We start from the raw sequence: 22,918 nt of genomic DNA, 5'->3' as shown, positions 1-22,918 counted from the left end.
AACTCTTAAATGAAAAATCGAACGAGTTAAAACAAATAGAATCCGATATAGAAAAATTAATAGACATAAAGGATCTAGACCAGGAATTAAACGGTGTTGACGAATATCGTGAAAGGATAACTACATTTAAATACAACGCTAAGAAAATTGAAAGAAATTAATATAGAACAACAAAAATTGAGTGTGTTACGAAGCACTGAAGTGGAAGTATTATAGAAAACGTTAAAATCGAAAATCATAATGTGAAGCTTCCTAAACTTACGATTCCGAAGTTTTATGGCGAGAGCTGCGAATGGCTGACATTTTGGAACACTTTTTCATCAGCCATACACAAAAATAAAACGCTTGACTCTATAAGCAAATTTAATTATTTGAAATCCTTTTTGGGAGGCACTGCTTATAACACCATTGACGGTTTCGATTTAACCGAAGAAAATTACGAAACTTCAGTTAAACTCCTCACAGAAAGATTTGGAAATAAGGATGTACTGATAAACGCCCATATAGATAAATTACTGAAAATAAGACCTCTAAAAGATTCTAATGACATTCAAAATTTCCGTAAGTTATTCAATTATATACAGAAACATATTCGATGTCTTGAATCATTAAATATGACCTCAGAAACATATGGAGCTTTATTAACGCCTATTTTGCTTAAAACATTGTCCGCAGATTTGGTTTTGGAATATAATAAAACAGTTCGAAAATCAAATTACGATTTGAATCACCTAGTGGAATTTCTTTCTGAACAGTTAGTTGCGCGGGAACGTACATTCCAGACGGTCCAGCCAAAGGCGGCGCCGCAAAAGCATAACAAACTGAGTGAAACCAGACCTATTGCGAAACACACAGCTGCAGAGTTGACGAACGCAAGTTTGCGGGGGGGGACAAACACCATGTGTTTTCTGCGAATCTTCTGATCACGAGTCTATAACGTGTAAACAAGCATCTTTATGGTCTACTGAGAAAAAAGGGAGAAATGCAAAGCGAAAGGAATCTGTTATCGCTGTTTACACCCACGGCATCTTAGTTTTAATTGCACTTCTAGAATAAGGTGTGAATTATGTAAACAACGACATGCCACTATAATGTGTTTTAAAAACGAAAACGGAGAAATTAAGGAAGAACAAATTGAAAATAAGGCCTTAACGAATAATTCATCCTATGAAAGTGTAATCTTGCAAACTTTAATTGTCAATGTTTACGGAGATGGTGAAAGGAATTTTATACGAATAATTCTGGGTACCGGAAGTAGCAGATCATATATCAGCACATTTCTTGCGGAGAAATTAAAACTAAAATCTTTAGGTCAGGAAAGTGTGACTCATGGGCTTTTTGGAGGGATAGAAAAAAGGGAAAATCACAACAAGTATCTGATTAAGTTGAATAATCCAGAAACAGGATTCACATGCGAAATGGAAGTTTTGAGCCAAAAAACCATATGCTCACATATTCCAAAAGTGGAGGATAGGGACTGCATAAAGAAACTAAGAGGTTACAAAATTTTTCCCAGTGATGTAACTAATGAGAATTCTTGTTTATTTGAAAAACACCCTAACGAAATACACGTGCTTGTAGGAGCAGATTATGTCGGAAAACTCTTTACAGGGGAAATAAAACACGTAACGGAGAGTTTAGTAGTGATGAATACACACCTTGGTTGGACTATGTTAGGGAGACCGAAGGTAAAGGGAAAGAATTTTAATGAAGTTCTTTTATCACTACACATTAGTGACAGAAAAATTTGTGACTTGTGGTCTCTTGATTCTATCGGAATAACTGAACCAGCTCTTTCGCAAACAAAACAAGAAATAGAAAAGGCTACAGAAAATTATTTTATCCGTACTTTAGAAAGAGACGACGCTGGAAGGTATCAGGTATCACTTCCATGGCTTCAAATTCATCCCGAGTTGCCAGATAATAGAATCCTTGCAGAAAAGCGTCTGAAGTCTTGCGTGAAAACCCTTCAGACAAAGAATTCCTTAGAAGCCTACGAAACTGTTTTAAAGGATTTATTAGAAGAGGGAATAATTGAAACTATCGATATTTCGGAGGCAGAAAAGATCAAAGGGCATTATCTGCCACATAGAGCAGTGTTTCGGGAAAATTCGACTACCAAAATTCGACCAGTGTTCGACGCATCTGCAAAGGAGAAAAATTCGGTATCTCTGAACGACTGCCTGGAAAAGGGTCCTAATTATCTTGAATTGATCCCCAAAATTTTGACAAAATTTCGAGAGGGGAAGTATGGAGTAATTTCGGATATAAAAAGAGCATTTCTTCAGATAGGTGTGAATCCAGCGGATCGAGATTTTCTCCGATTCCTATGGTGGGAGAAAGGACAGCCTGAAAAACTGACTATATATCGGAACCGAAGGGTTGAATTCGGCGTAAACGCCAGCCCCTTTTTACTCGCTGCCACGATTAACTACCATTTGGAAAATGTACCAAAACAACATCAGGAAATAGCTTCAAAGCTAAAGAAAGCCATGTATGTGGATAACTGCGTAGCGAGCGTGGAATCAATTGAAGAATTAAACTCATTTATCAAAGGATCTAGAGAAATAATGGCTACTGCAAAATTTAACCTAAGAGGTTGGAAACATAATAGACTTAAATGAAACTTCAATTTTAAACTTTCTGATAAAGATTATGAAGATGTTGTGTCAGTATTGGGATTGAAATGGGACTTGTTTGACTATACTTTGTCTTGTCACGTAAAATATGAAGAAAACCCTGTATTGAGCAAAAGATCTGTTCTTTCCGAATTGAGTAAAATCTTTGACCCAATTGGGTTTACTAGTCCAGTTACTCTCATGCCTAAATTGATTTTGCAAGAGTGCTGGAAACAGAAAATTAACTGGGATACTAATCTGCCGAATGATCTAGCAAGGAAATTTTTCACATGCTCATCTCAGTTAAAATATTTGAAAGACATCAAAATTCCTAGATTGCTTCCCAAAATAGACGAAAGTACCACTCTGCATGTATTTTCAGACGCAAGCAAGGACGCGTATGCGACCTGCGTTTTTCTTAGACACAGCGGTGAGAGTGGAGTCACTTATCAATTGATACAATCTAAAGCGAGAGTTGCTCCCCTAAAAGCACTCACCATACCTCGACTAGAGATACTCGCTTGCACTATTGGAGCCAGACTCTCTCATACAATAAGAGAATACTTGAAACTAAAAAAGGTTCCAGTTTTTTACTGGACGGATTCCAAAAATGCTCTCTTTTGGATAAAACACAAAGAAAATTGGTCCACTTTTGTAGCCAATCGAGTAAATGAGATTCGAAAATTGAGTAAACCAGATCACTGGCATCACATTCCCGGAAAGTTTAATCCTTCGGATTTGCGGCCCACCAGCGGCCGAGCGGTAAAGTCGCTGAACACTGGTAGTTCGGTCCGAGGTTCGAATCCCGCGAACGGGCTGGCTGCATGGGTGTTTTCGTGGTTTTCCTTATGTGTAACGTGTATACGAGCCAGTTTCCCTTAGAAAGTCCTCCACGAAAGGCACCCCTCCCCTTAGGCAGATAGCCCTAGTGTGCTTTGCCATAATTAAATACACCAACACCAACCTTCGGATTTGCAATCACGCGGTTGCTCTGCAAAAGAATTGAAGAAATCCGAATGGTGGAAAGGACCAGATTGGATTTATCGACCTCCAGAAGAGTGGCCTATTGCAGATGGAGAACATCCTGACTTCGATATAGTAAATGGAGAGAGAAAACGAACCGTGGTTTCAGCCAGCAATAACACGAATACAGATAAATTTAACCTTTTTGACAATATTTCAAAATTCGAAAAGATCATAAAGGTCGTATCTTGGATCTTTAGATTCATTAAAAATGCTACAACACCACCATATGAAAGAACTCATGGGAGAATTTCAGTCGAGGAACTAAAAGGAGCTGAAACAGTGGTTTTCCGACTCATCCAACGAGAATCTTTCGAAGGATTGAAAGATAAAAGAATACGTGCTCTAGAACCTATCATGGACTCCAATGGCCTTATAAAAGTGAAAACACGTATCTTTCAGAGAGACGATGATGCTGACTTTCGTTACCCCGTGTTACTTCCCTCAGAACATCCATTAGTATTAAAACTCATCAAATCTGAACATGAAAGGCTAAGTCACGCTGGAGTACAATTCGCTATGTGCGCTTTGCGTGAAAAATATTGGATCATAAAGAGTAGGAAGACCGTACGCAAGGTTATCCAAAACTGTGTACGATGTCGAAGGTTCGACTCTGATTCATATAAGACTCCTCAAGCGCCACTACCTGAAGACAGAATAAGAGATGCTTTAATTTTTGAGATTATTGGTGTTGATCTGACGGGTCCCTTAATTTTAAAAGGAGGCCAAAAAACATGGATCGTCATTTTTACTTGCGCAATATATAGAGCAGTTCACTTAGAGCTAGTCTCATCTCTATCAACCGAAAGTTTCCTGCACGCGTTCAAGCGATTCATCGCTCGAAGGGGTAGACCTGTCACTGTATACTCCGACAATGGAACCAATTTTGTTGGATCAAATAATTTGTTTAAGACCATAGATTGGAATTCTATCTCAGAAAATGCAACAGTTAAGAAAATTGAATGGAAATTTATTCCCCCTTCCTCGCCATGGTGGGGAGGGTGGTGGGAAAGATTAATTGGAGTACTAAAGAGAATTCTTCGAAAGGTACTAGGAAAATCTTCTCTGAACTACGAAGAATTGTTGACAATCATTTGTGACTGCGAGAGCATTATGAACAACCGTCCTCTCACGTATTTGTCAGAAGACGTAAAGGATTTAAGAGCTCTCACCCCAGCAATGTTTCTAACAGAAATTCCAGAGACTGGAGTTCCTGAATTAGATCTTTTGGATTCTAAATCCATCAATAAAAGATACCTTTACAGAGCCAAATTGAGAAAAGATTTACGTAAAAGATTTCGATCAGAATATTTAGGGCAATTAAAACAAAGCTCAAAATTCATCCGCGAACCATCTTCTGTGAACGTTGGTGATCTTGTAATTGTGTCCAACAACGAAAAAAGGATAAACTGGCCCTTAGCTAGAATCGTGGAAATTTTTCCATCCCACGACGGATACATTAGATTAGTGAAATTGAAAACTGCACAAGGGGAGATTATAAGACCTACTAAGAACCTCATACCTCTTGAACTCAACTTTACACCTGAGACGGATATGCAAGTGAGGTACAGAACTCGACGTATGACGAAATCTCAAGAGACTTGAACTACAGGTCAGTTGAGGTCCATCCTCTGTTGATACTGGACCTCCAGGTGGGAGTGTCGCGTTTGCTTACTAGAACTTTACTTCCACGAACGCCCTCTGGCGAAAGAGACTAAAAGTAGTCAGTTGAACGGCTGACGCGTCTAACAGATGTATAACAATAGACCGTTTCCGTATAAATTATGCTTGTAATCATTATAACTTGTGAATATTTTGTAGATATCTTTCATACGAATTAAAATTTCTTAAAAAGTTTATAGCTGTGTTTCGCAGTGAATCGAAGTTCATTACAGAGACGGATACCGACAAGAAGGAAAGGCAAGCAGTTCAGGGCAGCCCTATTTAGAAGGTAAGTGAACTTTCACTTATCTATTTACTGATCAAAAAATTTTAATAGTAAAAAGTTGATAAAATTTTTTAACAATGGTCTTACATTCAGTACTTCCAAAATTGTGTTAATATTACATATATAGATTTTGTAAAACTTACAATTTTTTTTATTAACAAACTATGATTTGAATGCGAGCGGTAGCAACACTTTTCGAAATAAAGCATTTTTATCTCCAAAGCGCGAGACTGTTGCCACTCCGAAAAATGAGTACAGAAATTAGTGTTTTCCAGAGTTTTTAATTAATAACTCGGCTGATTAAAGTCGTACGAAGATGGGAATAGTCGAAATGGGTTACCCCGAATTTTTGGGATCGTGAATAATGTATTTAAAGCTTGGCAATACTATTTTAATTTCATTGTAAAACTTAGGAGTTTTTTATTTACAAACTCTACGATTTGAAAGCGAGCAGTCGCAACGCTTCTCGAAATAAAGTAGATTTTTATCTCCAGCGCTGCAAGAAAATAAGAGCGAAAATTAGTGTTTTCAAAGTGTTTAATTAATATCCGATTTTAGCTCTCTCTCTCTCTCTCTTTTTTTTTTTTTTTTTTTTTTTTTTTAAATGCGAAAGTCAACCTTTTCCAGGACCTAGAATTGTAGAAATTTTAGTGACGATAGCTATAGCAGTGACTAAGTTAATCGCGAACACACATAGAGACATTCTTCTTTATATATATATAAAATTGTAGAAAAATTTTGTAAAGAGAATCATTTAATCATTTGTTGCCATTAACTATTATAAATTATTTTCCTCCTTTTAATTGATTAATTTATAAGTTTTAAATAAAAACTTATTTTATATATACGTAAATATATTTTTTGAAAACAGTCGTAATATTACGGCTATTCTCTCTTCAGACACAGAAGTATAGTTATTCGTAATCACTGAACCATTTTTAAAATTCGTAAGAAGTTACATAAACGATATTAAATTTTATGCTAACTTGCATACTCACCAGGTTTGTTTTAGCACCAGAAGTGCTATTAATCTCGAACTTCAATTTTTTGTCCGTATCACTTTTCAAAACAAAAAGATTGCTACACCAAATGTTATCGCCAGATACTACTTTTAAATAAATAGTACAGCGAATATTTTAAATAGCATGCAAATAGTAAATATTCTATCGGAAATTGCAAAAAAAGTGACGTTTAATAAATAAAGTTAAAACGATAAAAAGTTAGTTTATATAAAAATAAAAATTTGTGCAAGTCATCTTACACTGGTCTGTAAAAATTAAGCAACAGGTGTTTTTTTTTTTTTTTTTTTTTTTTTTTTTGCCATAACTCTACAAGAAATCATCTGAGAGACATGAAATTCAGAAATGAGAGACAGCATTTTGTATTTAAACAATCACGAAAGCATAGCTGCGCAAAAATTAATACAATGCATTCAGTACGGAATCAATCAAAAAAGGTTTTATTGAATTCATAGTATCGTTAACACATGATTGCCTGTACAAGAGGAAGAACAACAAGCAAATGTTCCTTAGTATGGGATATGCCTTCCCCTTATTATAGGGGTCTTCAACCCGTGGCCCGCTGAAGATATTTTAATGGCCCCACATATGAATTTGAAGAAAAATTGAAGAATTTTAAGAACTTTTGATTTCAAGAAAAATTGCCTTGTCAGCTTTTTGTCGTAAAAAAACTTTTCTTCTCTTATTCTTGATATTTAAAACGTTTTACTTGATATGCCTGATGTTATTTGAGATAAAACTTTCTGAAAATGACGAATTTTTCAAAAATTTCCCTTTACCTAACGCAATATGTGTTCCACCTGAACATCAATTAGAATTTATAGATTTACAGTGTGACTCTGCAGTAATATGCAAGTTTCTAGAAAATCCTACATTAATAAATTTTTATTCGAAGTACGTGATCGAAGACAAGTATCAGGAATCCGTAAACATGCGCTCCTCATGCCTTCTATCTTTGGCAGTACCCTACATATGTGAACAGCCTTTTTGTAAACTGAAAATCCTAAAATCAAAAACAAGAACACGGCGACAGACAGACATCTAGAGGAAACTTTACAAATTACAATAACACAGATTAAACCGGATACTGAAGCTATAATCAAGCAAAAACAACGTCAAATTTCAAGTTAAAGTAACTGCCATCTTCCGCCAGTAATGCAAGTTTTTTTTTTCTTTTTTTTTATTGCAAATGCATTTTGTAACATGGTTCTGTACAATCATCTTTATACTTTTATTTTCATAGTTAAAAAAAGTTTTAAAACATTTTAATTCGATTTCCATTTGACGTTTTGGAAACAATGTATATATATAAATATACATACAAATCTGTAACACTATCTCTTCGCTTAGAATCAATTGTAGTCTTGCAAAACAAACCTCCCTTTTTTAGATAAATTTTCTGACTATACTATTTTTTTTGACAGACTTGTGGCCGCACATCTTTGGGAATTTAACTAATGTGGCCCTTGGCCGCGAAAGGTTGAAGATCCTTACCTTATTGCAATGGTTGTTTCGCATCGTCACTCCATACTCAGCACCAGATTGTCCAACAGATTTTGAGGTACGAGTGCCCATTTCTCAATCAGCATATATTTCAATTGTTGGGTGTTCCCCCGAGAATGTAATCGTGCCACAAGGTGTCTCCCCAAAGCGTTTCACACATGTTCTATGGGATTTAAATCAGGAGAGTACGCTGTCCAATCCATTCGAGTGATATCTTCAGCTTCCAGTATCTTTTGAATAGCAGGAATCCGATATGGCCCTGCATTGTCATCCATAAAAACGAAACTTGCTTCAGTGGCACCAAGGAACAGACGCACATGGGGAAGGATCACCTCCTGACAACAGAGATTTCCGGTTACAGAACCTCTGTCGAAAACATGAAGCTCTGTCCTCCCGATCAACATAATGTCTCCCCAGACAAGAACTCCAGGACCACCGTAAAGGTTTCTTTCCATGATGTTACTCGGATGAAACCGTGTCCCGACCTCTCTCCAAATTAACTGGCATTGAGAATCGCTTGCGGCACTAATACGACTCTTATCCGCAAAGAGGACAGGACTTCATTGATGAGATGTCTAGTTTTTGTGCTCCTTCCAACACTCTAAACGGCGGCGCCGATGACCCGAATTTCAAAGGAATGCAGCGTTCAGGAAGGCGGGCGAACAGGGCACCATTGTAAAAACCTCTGCACACAGTAAACCGTGATACTTGTCGCTTCGTTGCTGTACACAGTTACTGAGCTGTGGCACTTGCTGACTGGTTTCGGGCTCATTTCGCCTGCAGGACGATATATCGGTCATCCACAGCAGTTCTTTTCCTGGGACGGCCACCCATTAACCTTTCTAACAGCTGTACCTATGGTTTGGAAGGCTTTCCAAACGATACTTTTGTTCGTTCTAAACTCTTCAGTTATACTGGTCACACTACGCCCCTCCTCCAGCTTTCCGATCATTCTTCCACGTGTGAAATCATCCAGGTGATTTCTTCTAGTCATATTTCACGTAAAAACGCACTTGCAGCGAATGTCTCTAATTGCGTCTATGTCCTTCCTTTTATTGTAGCTTGAGCTAGCCTTGAGCTGAGTGCGCCGACCGCACGCATTTTGCATACGCTCACGTCGCCTGTGATGTTTTGTTCCTGACATTTGCATACGCATGACCTTTCTACTGAATTGCTTATTCATTGCACTGATCGCAAGAACCCCCTTTTTGCAATTTCATTGCTATTTGATCAAAATTTACAGTTTTGCTTGGAAACCGTGGACACCGTGTACTTGGAAAACTGAATGTTGATATTATGAACTGAGAAAAGACTGAAAAAAATTAATGGGAACATTTAACACAATCTGAATTCTTAACATATGCTGCTTTTAAATATTTTGCTGCTGAATTTTGTGCGGTGTTAAGTGTGAAGAAAATGATGTATAATAATAAATAAAGGTAAAAAATCCAAGAAAAATTGTTCAGGTCATTTTAAGAAAATTGAACACTATTATGGTGAACTGAAAAAATAAAAAAGTGTATAGCCCACTAATTGTGAATTTTAATGATTCTGCTGTGGAATTTCACGTGGAGTAAATGTGAAAAAAAACTATGATTAATAACAATGTTAAAAAGACAAAAAAAGTTGTATTAGCGCAGGAGTGAATCCAAGAGCAGATTGGTAAAATGAGAGATTATCGAGAGCATAAAATATCTTCCATCATCTTATTAAAAAAATAACAAACCCAATAGTGCGACGTTAAAATTGGAATCCTTTCGCTTCTTTTTTTCGGGCGGGGGGTGAAGGGGAGGCAGGATATTATTTATTTTGCTAAAACAGCAAACGTGAGCTCTACACTTATCTGTTTGGCTTCAGAGGTACTAATTGATAACAGTAACACCACCAAGAATACGGCTAAGGATAAGCAGAAATATGAGCTATAAAAACATTATTCTTGACATATCCTCCATAACAATTTCACATGGGATTAAAAGCAGAGATCCTGTGGTCACAAAATCAACATCTCTGCGCGTCCTTTCTATTTTGCGAAACATTTTGATCGAGACACTCGCTAATACGCTTGATAATGATGCCTGCGATATTAAGCCAGACAACCGTCTCGTTGTAAAGGTTAGATATTGTTCACCTGTTTGCTATTTCAGTACCGCATTTACAGAAGTTTTTACTTTAGCTTTCAGCTATAACGCTTTATCGTTACTAACACTAAAATTATACATTTATAATATACATAGATATGTAATTATATGTGAAAAGATAATATATGAAACTTAATTGGAATCGCTTCAGCGATACGCTTTGCACCATTTTGCGTCACTATGCAACATATTCCGTCACTTTTACTGCAGTTTCTCTGCACTGCGAAAGCTTGGGTTCAATCACTGCTCAGGATTAAAGCAGACTTTCCAGGCCACCAGTGGGCCGAGGTGGTAAAGTCGTTACACTGGGAAGGGGGTAGTTCCGACATGGGTTCTATTCCACATGAACGGGCTGGCTGCATGGGCGTTTTTGTGGGTTTTTCTCCATGTGTAAGCTGTATACGAGCCAATTACCCACAGAAAGTCCTCTACGAAGGCATCCCTTCCCTTCGGTAGATAGCTCTAGCGTGCTAATAAACCAAACCTTTCCGGCTTCAATACGACCGCAATTAGCACGCATCAGTTTTTCTCGTCTGCTGTTGCTTGAATAAACCATGTCTCTCGCTTCTATTACCTAAAATATTCGCCTTCTCTTTCTATTATCTAAAATGTTAACTGCGAATGTAGAAATTAAGGGTGTGTTTAGCATGTTTAGTGTGGTATCAATTTAAGCAAAAATGCATTCCTGAAGAATATTTTCTGTTCAAAATCAAAATGATGTTTTAATGATCAAGCCAGCAGTGATTTTCCTCCAGTCACACACATAGTTTTCCCCGATCGTGACTAAAGAGCGACTTGGTTTCCTATGCCGGTAAAACTACATCGCACACATTTTGTAAACATGACTATTCACGGAAATTTGTTTTTGAACTAGAATTTCGCTTTTTCGTTCATCCCACTGTTTAATAAATATGTTTATGGTTACTATATCTCAATCGTATGTCTCATGATATAACGTGTCTGTAATTCGGTAGTATAATATAGTGCAAATATAAATACAGGTTTCAAACGCTGTTCGTTTAGTTTTCTTGTTTGGTGCATCCTCCTTTTCTTACTATCGTGCAGTTTCTTTCTTCTTGAGCTTCTTGCGAAATTTTTCAATACGCGAGACTACGGCGGAGCACCCAATTCTATCCTCCAGTTTCCGTCAATGCATTTTCTCTTTCCAATACGACATAAGTCATTAGCATTGCCTGAAAGGTAACACGTGCTCATCTTTGTTATTTAGTATACTCCTATGCCCGCTTCCTGGAAGTTTGCGACACAACTAAAACCGACACACCATAGAAACTGCTTATCTAATTAGTTCATCTTTAATAAGTTTCTCTTATTACCTTTCAAAAACAGTAAACATTTTAAGTTCGGTTAACTAAACTTCTGTAAAACTAAAAAAAAAGTTGACCACCTTTATTTCAGTGCAGTTTACTTAGTTATCAATTACACAGTTTGTTACGAATTTTAAAATATTTCGTAGAATTTTTACGATTAATTCCTGCGTATGGTATAACTGATATCATTTACTTCCTATTAGCCTTTTGATGTACAGAACATGTCTGCAAAGTTACAGTATTAATTTATTTTTAAAATTCCAGCAAATGCACGACATGAATAATAGCTTACGCTATTAGGAATCGTCCCTGGATTAAAATAATTTCTATCTTTTTCGAGTTAATTATAGGTCGGTTAGATTAACTGAAAATGGCAAAGCTCACAAAAGCTGCCTGGCTATGAAGTAAGGATGTCTTCCCGGAAGACCTAAGGAAAACGAGCTCGTATTTTCGTCACGCATAGGTAAACTACGAAAAGCAACTACAAAACCAGTATGTCTTACAGCATTTTCATCCCACAAAGAAAAATTGCGAAAACATCCATGTAGCCAGCCAGACCAGCATATGAACGCGGGTCAAATTATACCATTGTTCAAAGGTTTTACAGCTAGGTCGCTCGTAAGCCTTGATAAAAAAATGCAATGTTATTCGTTTTCTTTATTACAAAAGGTGAAACCAATACGATTAAATTACATAAAGAAGACTTTTTTTTTGTCTTATAACTGAAATTACATACATAAATTTTATCTGTAAAAGTATATTGAAATATTTCATGAAAGAATAACCTGGAAAAACGTTTTTCTTAGTATTTACAAGAAAGGTTTATTTTTTCGTCATAATATTAATGAGGCAAACCGTGGTCTTAAAAAAGTTTACTACATATTTGCGTTTCTTATTCTATTCTACTAAGTTCAATTAAATTTTCTTCAGTAGAAAAGGGATTTCATACAGGTTGCATCTCCTCGCAGTCATATTATGCATTATTAACTGCTAAGCTTTGGACCCAATTCAGAAGAGGACCCGCTGCAAGCGTCTCTTCCCCCCTCTTTTCCTACCATCATCTCTCAAAAAGATTTCAGCTCGCCATGTATTTTGCGTGCCCCTAGATGGACAGACACTATATGCTAAGAAACAGCCATGCCTTCACCGGGATTCGAACACGAACAATTCGGTGCACTAACCACTTTTTCCTCCGGAAGACCAACGGGGTTCATACAGCATTCTGCTTATTGCAGTCAGATTGCTGCGTAGGTTCTTTTTAATGATCTTATTTGCTTAGTTCGGCAGTACTATGTTAGCTGGCGGAATTATCAATTATCTCATTACTGACCTCGATACAATAATGGTTTAATAATGTTATCATCGTATCTACAAAATTATCTTATGCAGGGAATGGAAAATACTTATTCCGTATTTAACTCTACAGAATTTTCATATTTCGATTGCTTTCGATGCTGATAACTGTACTGACATTAGCATGCGCGAAGAAATTGTAATATACTGTTTACGCAATCCAGTTCATGCAAAAACAGAGAAAATAACAGCCATTTTTAATGATAAGAAGTTCTTTTATCAGAATTATTCTACTGATTTTATTGAAGATTGAGCAGTTGCTATGGAAATTAGTTGCTATCCAGTTGACGCAAGAATTTTCGGAATGGTGAAAGTTATTTCACTAATCTACAGTAAATTTATAGTCTATTTCACTAAATTTGCTTACAGACTATGTTTATACTTCTCAGATTTTTTATCATGGAACTCACCTGCATACAGTTGCAATGGAATGGTGGCAGTGAAAAATTAAGACTGACAATTTCACTTTTTATTCAATATAGGAAACGATCACACGAATCCTTCTGCTTCTCTTCTTTAATAAAAAAATATATAAAATTTTTAAAATAAGAAAAATAAAATAAAAAAAAAAAATACCAACATTTTTACACCCCTTTTTAAATAAAAAATATTATCTATTGTTGACGACTCCTGTACAATTGAAATAAAAAATAATTAAAAAAATTTCGCTGTTCTAAGGACTTGTAATCCATGTTATATCAAATTTCCATTACGATCATTAGACAATTTTAATGCAGACAATGTATCTAAAAGACGGTAAGACAGAATTCTGTTTGTTAGCAACAACTAAAAGAACATTTCCAATAACGAAAATGAAAAGTTATAAAATAAGAAATCAACTGGGATGCTGCTTGAAAAATTACTTTTTACAAAGGAGAAACTAGATTATTAATTAGCAATAGATTTTGTTATTTCTTAAGACTTAATTTAACAAAAATCTGCTAAAATAATGAGTGAACATTTACAGAGCTGTTTCATAAATAGATAAATATAATAAAGTGGGATGGATAATTTAACTTTTTCTACTCCTCGAGAATACGTTATTTTAGCACTTTTTCCCACCAATCTATTTATAGGATTTTAGAAATTAATTACGATATTCGTTGTATAAAGTAACATTTATTGTGAAATGTTAAGAAATCCAAATAATATAATTCTTTGAATAATGAATTAACAGCTGGTTCAGCATCGTTTTTCTATAACACCGTTAGGCAAATGAAAGATTTATTCATGGATGATTAGCAATAATTGTGCCGGCTGTCGTTTTATCAGAAATAAACATAACTCGTCTCCGAAATGTTAAAAAACAAAAGAACACAAGTCTTAGATGAAATAGTATACAGGACAACAAAATAAAATATTAAACAAATACTTAGAAGATGTAAATAAATAGGTATAAACTACGCGATTCATTTACACGTTACGCGATTCACTTAAAATTGTGTATCGGTCTTTAGTGGATCGCGAACTAATTTTGGAAATTCCTCATCTAAGATTATATACAGTACATTATCAGTAATCGCCACCTCCAACAACTAGCAGCCGATATTTAGAGAATTAGAATTGTCCCAATTCTATATAAAAATCCTGATAAATCGGGTGCGAATTTCCCGATTAACTAGTTTGTCGGCAAACTGGGTCCTAAAAGGAATTGTTTACATGGGAAGCTTAGAAAAATTTTCGTTAACATCAACGTATAGCAAAAGCATTCAATAAAAATTTAAAAAACAAAAATCAAGTGGTAACAACAGTAATACGAGAGGATATAATATTAGGGAGCTTTATTTAATCAACACAAATTTGTGATTTGTTGTCAATAATCCAGAATATGTAAACATTATATAGTAAAACAGCAAATCGTTTGTAACTAAACAGTTTTTTTTTTAACTTAATTTAGCTGACTCTTGATGCCTGTCGGTATCTACAGTCAAGAGTTTGCCATCGATTTTAAAACTGCTTTCTGAGAAGGTATACAGCTTAATGTTGATGACAATATAACGTGGTGAAGCAATTTTTTTTTCTACCAATTAATTGGAATTTTAGAATTTTTTCCCCGTATCTTTGTTCGTTAAAGGAACTAAAAATCGCAGAATTTTACTGTTTGCACCATCCGAAAAAGAAGCTTAAATGAAACTTACATGAAAATTTAATGTAATTTGTAATTAATTGAAAATTCGCTCAATTGTTTTCGACTATTTGTTAGGTTAGCTTGACTAAGGCAAAGCAACTCGAAGGCTATCTGCCTGAGGAAAACGATGCTTGCGTGGAGGATTTTTTTATGGGAAACTGATACATATCCACGTTTAACATGACGAAAACCAATCTTGTAGCCAACCCGTTCGCTGGGATTTGAATCCAGATCGAACTACCTTCACTCAGGGGATTTATCGCTCGGCTGCTAGTGGGCCTTTTTCGACCATTTAACGTAACATAATTATTTTTAAGATCATAGCTTATAATTTGAAAATGCAATTCAATTGATCGATTACTTGGCCACCCATTTTGTTACTGTCCGTAATATAAAAATCATAGACGATTCTTTTATACACAGAATTATTTTACCCCTTGTTCCCGTAACTGTGATGATTTATTTTTCTTCCTTTAAATAACTGATTATTTTACGAGATTTAACAGCTTAGTTAATGAATTTTTCTCACGTTTACTTAAAGAATTTAACAACGACATTGTTCAAGTTCTCTTGTTATTAATTGCTTTTTTAATACCATTCGTAATTAAATTCCTCCATTTTTAACGATGCTCATTCTTCCGTTATTTACAACTGTGAGTTACCCGTCTAAGTCGTTTCCGATGTCTCGGTACATAGGAAACAGATTTTGTAGCTCTTCAGCGTAGACTCTCAAAAGGGAGCGAAATTAGTTCCACACAGTTTCAAAACCGTGACCGCCTAGCCTACATTGCTTTATGCGACGAAGGACAGGGGACTGGATACTTTGAGAGCGAAATTTGTGTTTGCTTTCGAGGGGGGCTGTGTGATCACCGAGGCAAGCGGCAGCACGATCGCTGCGCTCCGTAAAAAAGTGAAAATTTTTCCTTTCCTCTTGGTGATTATCAATTAAATTTCTTTGAAAAATGTTTATTTTTCCCCTACAAAACCTATATCATTCCAATGAATTTCGGCTCCGATGTTGACGAGAATAAAACAGCGGACAATGTAAGGATATACTCCAAAAGCCTGGAATTTTAAGATAAGTACTTTTCTTTCATCTAAACTAAATCAAATTTCTATAAATAAGTGCCTTTAAATCAATAAATCTTAATTTTTCATTAGTTTAAAGTATTAAAAAATACTTGAAATTGCCATTGCTTGTGGCTTCCTTTGTGTATCATCTCGAAACACACACCAGCGTTATCAGTTCACGTCTGTCAACACTTACAAAGCCCTTAAGGAATCTCGAGAGAGGGAAAATTTGGGGATGAGGGGGATAATTTGGGCATCGCGCTATTTCCCTCTCGGATCTTCTGGATTCTCTTTTCTTTCTAGATCGCTTGAATATAGTTTCGCCTTTAAATAATATTATACCTCACCGATTTTTTCTCATACTGTTCTTTGCTATCTGTTAAATGTCCATATGTAAGGGATGGTTTATTCTTCACCGCCTTAAATGAATTTTTAGAACTATGAGCTTATATAAATAACAGTGTGCCTCATTGTGTTATATTAACATTATTTAACTAGTAATAAATTATGATAGTAAAATAATTAATCTTGTAATAAATTATGATAGTTAAATTAATAAATACTGTTTAATTTGTGTTTTTAATACATATACTCAGTAATTTACACACATAAATATATATATATATATATATATATATATTTTATTTTATTTATTTATTTATTTTTTGGGGTGTATGCGGTTGTGGTCTTGTATTGTATATGGTTCTATGTTTGTTAGTCTGCTGCTGCTTTTTGAAAAATGTATGAAAATGTTGAGAATGAAAGTAGCATAAGTTACTTTGGTTAAATTAATATATACTTTTGTTTGATGACCTTTGTTGATATCTCAGGATGCAAGCGTACATATTACTTTATATTCCATGCTAAATACCTTGATACGAAGCATTTTAACACCGTCAATATTTGTTTTTTCTCCAGTAACACATCTATTCACCATTACCAAACACACTCACTACACAAACACACCTGTGAGACACTATTTATTGTAAATGAAAACAGTTTCTTCTCCTTTTAACTACACTCATGGACACAATCGTATTTTAGGATATTTTCTACTTCTTTTCCTTTTCTTTCTATAGGCCCCCCTTTTTTTTTTCTTTTTTCCTCTATTATTTTTGGGCCATTTATTTTAAATTTTATTTTGTCCCATCTTTTCTTCCTGGCCTTTTGAACTCGTACAAGATGTACGAAGTTACTTTTTACTCTTCTCAAATACGAAATTGCCCCTCTTTCTATATACCTTTCCTTCGCACCTATGCTTGATTTTTCGCCCATCGGTGCAGAAAGACTTAGCGGGTGCAAAACAAGACATCTGTCTACTTTGTCTGTCTGTCTGTCCACAGGATTTCGGGCAACTTTTAGCGGATGAAAACACCAATGTAATGGAAGCAGCCGGATGTTATGCCGTCAAGTTCGCTCCAGTTCAGGTTGGGTAGATTTCCCGTACAGCGACATTAAATTTTTTGGTGTAGGGAGCAAGGTAAATGATGTATGCTCTCACTAGGATTCGAAACATAAACCTTCCAAAGGTTTACTAAACGTTCTAAACACCAGGTTAGCACATACGGGGAAATGTTATAATTCTCTATAAAGGTTAAACAATACGTACAAAAATCCTAAAAAATGGGAGAAATAAGAAACCCGGATTTATGTGATTATCACCACTTACTCAAAAGATTATTATTTCACTAATCTACCGCATGAATGGTTTCAAATATAAATTTTGTCGTTTACGAAGGTACTTTCCAATCCACTTATTTGGGGGGGGATTGTTATTTTGAACAGCACAGCACCCAATGGCTATTTGCTGAAGGGAAGGGTTACATTCGTGAAGGACTTTCTAAGGGGAAACCGTCTCGTATTCATGTTACGCATGGCAAAAATTACGAAAACAAACCATATAGCAGCCCGTTCTTTCTTATTGGACCCACATAAAAAACTTCCAGTATTCAGCGGTCTTAACCGCTCGGTCACTATTTGGGCCATTTGGGGGATGGGAGATAATCAGCTTTCTTTGCTTATTAAACACAAAGATAATTCGAACCTTCGTTTCGAAAAAAGTATAGGAAAGAAAAGACGCACTTGAATATACCTTGGAATATGACATTACTAACTGTAGTGAGCTAGGAGAGAAAAATCAGCAATTGATATGTATAATATGCATCGCATTTACGATTGCAGTTAAAGATGCATGAACATGTAACGTTTTCAGTCTATGCAAACAAAAAATTACAAATTTTAGAATCTGTCTTTCAGAGAGTTTACGCAGGACGTTCCAAATACTTCGTAAAAGAACACAAGAAGCCAAGCCATATTTTGTAAAAGAACACTTTTTGTAAAACAATTAAGACCAAATTAAAAATCAAGTTTTTTCATTGCAGGAAAAAATTCCCAATTTCAGTTTGCAAATAAAAATAGAAGTAAAATTAGACCAAAAATTTTCATAGAAAATATTTCAAAATTAAAGCATCTAGTAGAAAAGGATTAAAAAAACTATAGTCAAACACAGCTTAGAAAAAAATATCTAAGAATCATAAATAATCTAAAAACAGGTCTCGACAATCTATGACCCGCGGGTCCCCGAGCGACTCCGTATCAAATTTCAGATTACACACTTGAAAATAACATTTTTGTTAGATTACAAATTTGCAGTAACGGATATGCATTTTTATTTTGTAATATAATTTGATGACGAAATCGATGTCTGGCAACGCCGAACGAAAGATTTAAAAGGGGAAGAGGGCTTTGCTAATTTGTTTTCATTTGTTTCAACTGATAAATGCGAACAAATGTTTTACACATGACATTTAAATAAGAGGAGCAGCATAATTACCGAAACTTCATGTGCTTGTATTAGTCTCGGGAGGATTAACTATAGGCCAGACTTTGCGAAATGGACGTCACAAGTACCGCATCAGAGGAGCTGTTGATACCGATTAGAAAAAAATAAAACTCGTTCTGTTTAGCTTTTATAATAATTAAAAATTTAATTTACATTTACAGTTTAAAGCGTACTGCAGTTATTTTCTCAACAGAATTTATCTTATTCACCAAGAAAGACTGTATGTTCTAAAATGAAAATACCACTGAACCGAAACGTCTTACATTTTGGTTGATTTAAAAAAAAAAAAAAAAAAAAAAAAAGTTGCCAACGCCTGGTCTAGAATAATGATAAAAATTCTGAAGTTTTAAATGTTAAACAAATTTAGTAGTGCCATACAAAATTCAAATGAACTATGATCAGCTTATTCACTTTATGGACATACATGAATAAATAAATGATTATAATAAGCATAACCACTGAAATTTTGAAAACATATGAACCTCTGAAAAATACAACAGGTAAAAAAAGTCAACAAAAGTAAACAAGATATTTGAAACCTTTGCATTTCATGTAACATTTCCGCAATTAAAAAAATTCACGAAAAACTATTTCACACACAAGATTTAATTTAAGAAAGCTAATATAAGGAAAAAAAAAGAAATACTGCTCACCTCAGCAAACCTTTTATTGCCTCCAAGCTATACTTGGTATTCCTGCTTTCTCCTTTAGGATCCGGGATTAAATCTATTAATTTCGGATATTGCTTGAGAATAGTTTTCATGGTTCTCTTATCAGCCATGAATTCTGCAAAAGCCTCTCCATTAGAAGAGGATACTTCGATGCTTACAGTACAATTCTTTGAAGTCTTAGATGATGCTGTATTTGAAATTCTCTTTGTAGAAGAACTTTCGCTTTCAACACTTTCTTTTACAACTGTTTTTACTTTTTGCACGTTAACATGTTTTTCTTTTTGCACGTTAACGTGTTTTTCTTTTTGCACGCAGGCATTGCTGAGTTTATTGCTGTGATAGGTTTTGCGCAACAAAATTTTCTCACGATGGCCATTCCTTTGATATCTATGTAGAGGATATTTATGATGTTCTATTGATGTACCACTTTCCCTTGAAAAGGAAGATAAACTTAATGATCTCCCTTGAGCGCTAGTGTACGTATTTTTAATGTTGCTAATTTTCGAGGATTCATCATTTAATGCAGTTAGCTTAGGAATAGAACAAGCCTGCATAAGAAACTCTCTCGTTCTAGACGTGTGAGAACCAATATTTGATGGCTTTTCGGAACTTCCAACACCATCTCCCAAGTCTTTTTTCGAAGATCGATGAACTGGTACATTTAATTTTACCTCTACGAATTCGACATCATCGTCTTTGGACCACAATCCAAGACAGCTAGTAGAAACTACCTGAGTTTTCTTAGGACGCAGTATTTGGCACGATTTTTCAGTCTCCTCGTTGTTCCACTCCAAAGGCAATTTGCGGCGAATTTTATTATTTTTATTGTTAGCAAGGCGATCGTACTTACACAGAACATCCAAAATGACATCACCCATTTGTAATTCCCTCTGTTTTGCTTCAGTACGTCAACCCACGCGAAGCAAAAATAATTAAACCGTGTACTTTTTAACGATCCCTGACAGACTTCATTCCCGCAACTACAACCTACCCAACAACAACCGCGAACTGAAACAAAAGGAAAAATATTTAAGGGTGACGTCACAGCACGTGATATCAGTCCTATCCACAGCTGCGCAGTAGAAAATTCACGGAACACTTTTGTGTGTGTCACAGTTGCGATAAGTTTATATATTTGTTTCAGTTTACTTTGTCTGCTCGTCATGTGATCGTCGTGTCCTCCCTTACTTCCTTTCCTCGCAAAATAACACTGCTGCTATCAGCAGAGCAAGAGGGCGTTGCGAAACCACCAAGGTTAAAGGCCTAATTTCATAAACGTCTCGCTTGACGACGAAACATTTCGAGCGATTTCAATTAAGTGTAACTTCAAAATACTTAACCGTATTTTGAAGTTACACTTAATTAAAATGTGCATGAGTAAGTTCAGTTTTAGTGAAGGTACACTTATTATTTTTAAACATTGTTAAGTATTAAATTCACTTCCTTAAAGCAAAATTTTGTTTCTTCTCTTAAGTATTCCATACTTCTTCTTTATCAAGCATTTTGATATCTGTGAAGAATTAATAACAAACATGCACATGTTTTGAAATCCAGATGTAGCTTGAATTCACTATGGATACTTTTGTAAAAAATTGCTTTAATGGGCATGCGAACTTATTAAGCTTTTTTTTAAGTAGAACCGTCCTTTGAACAACGCCAAGGACAAAATGAGTTTCAAATAAAATAAGAAAATTTTCGGATTTTAAGTTCTTCAACGCAGTTCATGAAATCTATAAAAACAGAACAAAAAGGAGTCTTTAAATGCAATATTAATGATACACAACAGAAAAAGACACATGTGCTATTAATATATTTAAATTTCGGCATAACATAATAAAAATGGAGAATATTTAACTAAGATCGAAAAAAATATAAAGACACGTACATTACTTACAAAATACGCTAGAGTATAAATTATGTACATTAATAGAAATCGATCATATCAGTAACTTCCGATATTCAAGAAAATTTCTAGAAATTTACTCTCATTTGAATATCTAGTAGCATTTCTTCTGTGGAAATCGGTAATTATTCCCTATACTTCGTTTTAAATAATTTTTTCGTTTCTTTTTATTGTATCACAGAAGACGTTTTCTAGAATGAGGAGTTAAAGTTTGTGAATTCTAAGAATTCCTTTTCACTTCGTTATGCAAATTTGAATAGTAAAAAATTTACTACGAAGTTAAAAGAATTCGTAACTGTAATTGAGCGTTTAGATCAATGATCGACAATGTTTTGCTCTTAAAAAGCTGCTACCCGAGAAGGGAGGAGAATTTCAAGATATTTTTAGCTTGATTGCTAAATTAAGATTTTGAGATCCGATCCGTAGCTTACTTAGGAAGTTTAGATTTGTAATTACAGACTATTAAAGGACTCCATTTTACTGCCAAATCAAAGAGACTGGTACATTTTTTCATATTATTTTAATTTTTCCCTCACAAATGATGAGGCAGAATAACTTTGGCTAGACATCAGTGTTCGAGTCCAACATTTGGTTAAGCTAGCTGTAATAACTCCACAAATAGCTTTCAGGTAACATTGGAAGCATGAAAGTTGAATTTAAGAGATCTAAGAATTAAAGTTAATCTTTTTTAAGGCTTACAAATAACTTGGGATTAGATCAAACAGTTTGAGCCCATCAAGAGATTTAGGTCGAATCCTACTATTCAGTGATCTTATCTGCTCGACAACTGGCGGTCAAATTTGACCGATACAGATTAACCCTTTAAAGATATGATACTTAAGAAAATGAATGCTAGAAATTTTATTCGATGGGATACAGCTCGGTACTTCTCTGTTGTATAGCAGGATGAACTGGAATGTTGTAAAAGAATTAAATTATTTTTTTCTGATCAGTCCATCGTCCGACCATGACCATCATAAAAATTTTTAGTCATCTGAGCAGTCTCTGAATTTTCATATATAAATAGCGTGGTTTTCCCCATGTGTAGCGTGTATACGAGTCAGTTTCCCTTAGAAAATCGTCCACGAAGGCATCCCTCCCTTTAGGCAGATAACCCTCGTGTGCTTTGCCATAATTCAATAATCCAATCCAATCCATATATGAATAGCACCGAAATGCTTTCGACGGAAGCTTTTCACTGAAGAAAGACTTCCACTGATTATTGCTTTCTCATAAAATTAGAAATTTTCGACAGATTCAATCCTTCGCGTTTTTCCCAATACATATCAATAGTTTTGAACATAAATGCTCCGACATAATGTATAGCATTTGTTCTCATTCCGTTTCCTTCATAGAACTTGGTACTAATTAAA

At 35.1% G+C, this 22,918-nt stretch overlaps 1 protein-coding gene across 1 annotated transcript in view; it reads right to left on the bottom strand.

Moving 5' to 3' along the window:
- The window catches only part of LOC146995426 (uncharacterized), a 31,796-nt gene extending 11,118 nt beyond the window's left edge, over positions 1-20,678 (bottom strand). The window contains exon 1 of the mRNA XM_085823794.1: positions 19,625-20,678. Within this exon, the coding sequence (XP_085679920.1) occupies positions 19,625-20,520 (896 nt within the window). The 5' untranslated portion in view covers positions 20,521-20,678. The remainder of the gene's footprint in view (positions 1-19,624) is intronic.
- Positions 20,679-22,918: the final 2,240 nt, after the last annotated feature.

The sequence above is a fragment of the Stegodyphus dumicola genome, chromosome 9 (genome assembly GCF_044657685.1).
Source record: "Stegodyphus dumicola isolate Sdum_Otavi_A_Nest chromosome 9, ASM4465768v1".
Lineage (NCBI taxonomy): Eukaryota > Metazoa > Arthropoda > Arachnida > Araneae > Eresidae > Stegodyphus > Stegodyphus dumicola.
Note: the sequence above shows the minus strand (reverse complement) of the source record. Positions and strands in the feature narration are given on the sequence as shown.